The sequence below is a fragment of the Malus sylvestris genome, chromosome 14 (genome assembly GCF_916048215.2).
Source record: "Malus sylvestris chromosome 14, drMalSylv7.2, whole genome shotgun sequence".
NCBI lineage: Eukaryota > Viridiplantae > Streptophyta > Magnoliopsida > Rosales > Rosaceae > Malus > Malus sylvestris.
In genome coordinates this window covers 25,347,538-25,352,556 of record NC_062273.1, presented here as the reverse complement: position 1 = coordinate 25,352,556, position 5,019 = coordinate 25,347,538, and the positions used below count along the sequence as shown (strand labels likewise).

Genomic DNA, 5,019 nt, shown 5'->3' with positions numbered 1-5,019 from the left:
TTTATTCACAAGTGGATAACAAACATCATATTTATAATAAACTAACCCTAATCTTTAAACAAAAACCTAATTCTAATAGGCTAGACCCAAATGCTAAATTAAACTTATTATTTTCCAACAAGAATGACAAAGAACAAGAGGGTTTCCAACTTTTCACGTTTTTTCTTTCAAAATTTGTTGGCGATTTAACTATTATCGTCCTTGTGAAAAAATTTGACTGCACATACGCATACATGTGGAACCAATATTTGTCACTTCATCAATTAACAACCAATTTTACAAAAAACGTAGATTTAAAAATGATGTATGAAATTACAGTTGCACTTAAACTTAAAGATGCAAACTGTAATTTATCCAAATCTAATTAGGACGACTGAGACAAGGCTGTAGTGGGCTGAGCTGGAGACTTGGATGTTTATGACCTGGATCTTCTGGGCTTTGGAGTGGGGCCGGTGGTAAGGAATTCCCTTTTGGAGAGGATATTCTTCATATCTATTTTGTGGGAATTTTAAGAATTTTCACATTTTAACCATTGTTATAAATTTTTATCAGGTACTATTTATATTTAATTTTAAATAAAAAAATATTAAATAATTTCTGACTTTACGATGCGAATAAAAGACTAAGATGTGGGAATTCCTAAGATCTTCACAATTTGGATCCGGATAGGATCCAAATCCTTGTCGTTTCAGCTCCAATTGGTCTGCGCTGCGCCTATTGGCTTGGATTTGGTTGGACGAAGTGAAGACTGAAGGAAATACAGAGCAAGCACAACCAAAAGTGGTGGTTTAGTTAGTTAAGACTCACTCCGCCCTCAAAATAGCCGCCAAAAATGCTAGCAACATCTTCCTCCATTAAACCCCGCCCTCCTCCTCCTCCTCAATATCCATCGTCAACAACTCAAAACGCCATCAATTCATTCCTACCCATCAGCCGTCGGAGCCTCCTCGCCACGCTCACCGTCTCCGCCGCCGCCGCAACACCTTTTGCACACAATTTTCTCAGCCTCATGTCAGCACAAGAAGCAGCCTTTGCTCGTGGCCTCTTCCAGATGCCCCCAGTCAGGCTCACCAACCGGTGATTCAGCAAACCCATTTTTTGTTTATACATGAATTGCAGTTTGGTTTCGGAGAAAATTGTAGAAAATCATGGACAACAAAGTAATGGGTTTTGTGGGATGTGGTTTGTATTGCTATTTGTTTCCAGAAAGCTGGAAATTTTTGACCCCATATTAGCTTTACTAGTGACTAGGTGATATATCATATATAATGTTTAGGGTAGACTGATAGTAATTTTCACGCTCCCGTTTTCTCTTCCTGATTCTATATTTATTTATTCAATCTAACGGCTAGAAATAAAAAGAGAACTGCAGAGGAGAAAAATGAGTGTGAAAATCATTTCCGGTGATGTTAATATATTACCATGGTGCTATTGCATTAGTTGCTTGATGAGTGTTCTTTTGACTGTTGTTTTTTGGGTGGATGGAATGGGAAGGTATTTTCTTGTGAGGGCAGGGGAGTCTGAGTATGAGAGCATAGGAGTAATCAACACGAATCCGGTTGCAAAAACTTCTGTCGATAACGGATTGTCGGAGAAAGGGAAGAAGCAGGCAGTGAGGTCTGCTTTCGATTTGAAGGAAATGGGGGCTTGTGACAAGAACTGTTGGATATGGCCTTCTATCACTCAGAGAGCTTACCAGGCCGCAGAGATCATTGCAGCCGTTAATGGGGTCAGTCGAAGGTGCGCAAGTTAGTATTATGAACCATGAACTCTAGTGCTTCATTTGTTACCAAATTAGAACTAATTTACTAAAGAGACTGATTAAAACCGTTTTCTGACAACCTAAGATGCTTATGAATATAGTTGACAGAAAAACCAAAAGTGTTTTTTGGGTGCTCCTCTAGGAAGCACTAAGGTTTTTAATTTTGGACTAGTTCATAATAAAAGTACTTCTAGTATTCAAAGGGGAGGCCATTTTCCCGAATCAAACTCATTGTTTCCATGCATTTTAATCTGAATTGGTAGCATGATTTTCGAAATTTCGAGGCCAACTCTGAATGATAGCCATTGTGGACCGTGCTGATTGAGTATACCTCTATAAATCTATCCAAAGATGTTAGCTTTGTGCAATCATCATGCATTTCTGTTTGCAGTTATATCGTCCCAGAGTATAGCTTTCTCGACGCCCGTGGATTGGGGGCTTATGAAGGAAAGAACCTAGATGCTGTTTCAGAAGTACCATTTCCAATGAACATCCACATTTTTTTTTTCTCTCAACGAAGTAGAATATATAGTGATTGACAAGCAAGTATGATCAGTAATTTTGTTAATGCACCCTCAGGTATATGCATCAGACACTCTTTCTCCCGCAATCAAGCCTCCCCCCATCGATGATGGAACCCCGAACGAGAGTGTCTCAGATGTATTCGTTCGGGTGACACAGCTCATGTCCATACTCGAGACTCAGTACTCCGAAGACACTGTGATCATTGTCTCACCAGATTCAGACAATTTGACTGTCCTGCAAGCTGGTATAATTGGACTTGACTTGCGCAGGTAACTCGAGACTCTCTTCCTTAACACGATCACTATCGTCATAACAAGAATCTGTGATTGTTATCAAGCATTGTAAATGCTAAGATGTCATGATTTTTTATTTTTTTTTTTTTTTTTTTGAGTTTCAGGCACAGGGAACTTTCTTTTGCACCAGGAGAAGTCAGATTTGTTGATACCAATAGTGTACCTACTTACAAGCAACCTGCATCAGCTGTGTATAAATGCCCAAAACCACCAAATTGTAACTAACGTTATTTCTTTTGATAGACTGAACTTTATCGGGCTTGCAAGAGGTTTGTATCTCATTTGGTTAAAAGTATTAACTCTTGCGCAATTGCACTGGAGGTCCTGAGTTCGATTCTCCCTTCCCCAATTTTGCTCACATTAACAGAAGTATTGCCCTAGGGTTGTGATTCCAAATAATTTAGTAATAGAAATCTAATTATGATTGTCCTCAATCGAACTTCTCCTCAATTCAATTCCCCTCGTTCCGATTCCGGATTAGTGACCCCTCCATTCACGGCGGCATGTGCTCATTTGTTACTTTGTTCATTAGACAGGAACAAAAATTTAAAGTCAAATGACTTAAAACTATTACTATGGCATTTTTCTTTCAAAATAGTTGGATCTTCCCTTCTTTTTAATCCTTTTAGCTTTAAAAAGAATTAGAAGGATGTTCGATAGGCCTGGGCCTATTTAGGGTGCGTTTGTTGCACCGGACTGTCTCGTGTTGTACTAGTTGCAGGGACTAAGCTGAACTGACTTAGATTAGACTAAGCTGGACTAGTTTAGATTAGACTAAGCTGGACTAGTTTAGTGAAGCGTTTGGTGCGGTGTCATGACTAAGGAACAGACTAATAACAAATTCCAATATTAGATTATTTAATTTATATTTATTAATATTTTACATTATTTAATAAATATTTAGTAATATTTTATTATTACTTCAATCTATTTTCTCATTCTAGAAACCTCGTTCCATTACCAATTGTGTTCCGTTCATCCCCTCTTTCTTTCTTAATTTTCTCCATCCCTCTCCCTCTGTTTTCTTCCTAATTTTTCTTTGTCCCTCTCCCTCTTCATCTCCATCTTCTTCTTTTGTTCTCCGTTCGTCTCCCTATTTTCTTCCTTTTGTTCTCTGTTCATCTCCCTCTTTTGATGAAAAAAATTAACATCAAAATTAAACTCAGAAGTTGTTCATCTCCCAACTTCATAATCAACTGGAAATCTTCACAATCTAACCACAAGGCAAGAAAGAGATTGAAAATTTAGGAGTTGGGAGCGGGTTGCATGTGCGATTGGCTCGAAGGTAGAAGATGGGGGTTGGATCTAGTTTGCGTTTTCTAAGTTTTTGGTTTTTTGGGTGCTGTGATTGAAAATTTCAAGCTCACTTCACTACAGATTTTTTGGGTTTCTGGTTTTCTCGATGTTATGTGATTGAAAATGTCAAGCTTATCTCACTTTTAGATTATTATTATTTTTTATTTTTTTTTGGTTTTCTGAGATTTTGGGTGTTGGATGTGGTTTTGAAAATAGAACGTTTGCACATTTTTCTTCTATTTTGTTTCGGTTTTGCCTGATCTGGTCTTGAAGATGTTTCTTGGAAGCGAGGACGAAGTAGATGGATGTGCGAAGTGGGAGGGGGAAGCTAAGGTCTTAGCAGTCCGCCCGATTTCGGGGGGTCTCGCTAAGCCCCTTTAGCGAAGTGTTTAGTCTAATTTAGTCTGGGCGAGTTCCACTAAAGTTAGGCCCTTCCGTAAACAAACACGGGATTAAACTAAAAGGTAATCCAGTCCAGTCCAGTGAGGGCTAAGGAGGGCAATCAAACACACCCTTAGGGTTTAGGCCCTAAACCCTATTCTTGTCTCTTTTTGGCTTCGTCAGTACAGTTCATCGGCAGAGCCAAGTACAAGGTTCCGGTGAGCTATAACTTAGAGTTCATTAAGCCTAAAAATACTAATTGTTTGACCTATTTTATGATTTTTTTAATTGTGGTAGCCCACCTAGAAAATGAAAAGTTTGAATCTTAGAAGTGTTTTTAGGGAAAATAAGAGCTAATAAATGTTAAATAAACTCATCACTTTAACCATACTAAAATTTAATAAATTAAAACTTCAATACAATAGTATATTCATTTGAAAGCTTGAAGGCTAGAACCTAAAAGCAGACTATAAAATTCTTACTGAAATTACATAGCTTTACGTAGGCAATGAAAAAAATTGAGCATTTGATTTTGTAGTAATAATTTTAACTTAGCCACCAACCTAATAATTTCTGGCTCCACTATTGCGTATCATCCCTGTTGCTGCTTGGTCTTCTAGAGGTCTCCCGTAGTTGTTAGCGTTTAGGAAGTGGCGTCGGCCACCATGGGTGCAGATATGGAAGGACAACTCGGCTTTGCAGAACATGATCATAACTGAGCTCAGTTTTCCAAACCACTTTTACCCTTTTTGCACCAATGTT

General features: G+C 38.3%; 1 protein-coding gene across 1 annotated transcript; it reads left to right on the top strand.

Moving 5' to 3' along the window:
- Positions 1–658: 658 nt before the first annotated feature.
- Positions 659–2,908, top strand: LOC126598406 (uncharacterized). The gene is made up of 5 exons (XM_050264768.1): positions 659–1,077; positions 1,495–1,740; positions 2,154–2,235; positions 2,342–2,556; positions 2,685–2,908. Exons 1-5 carry the CDS (start codon positions 833–835, stop codon positions 2,803–2,805), a joined length of 909 nt encoding a protein of 302 aa, XP_050120725.1. The 5' UTR covers positions 659–832; the 3' UTR covers positions 2,806–2,908.
- The last annotated feature ends 2,111 nt before the right edge of the window (positions 2,909–5,019 follow it).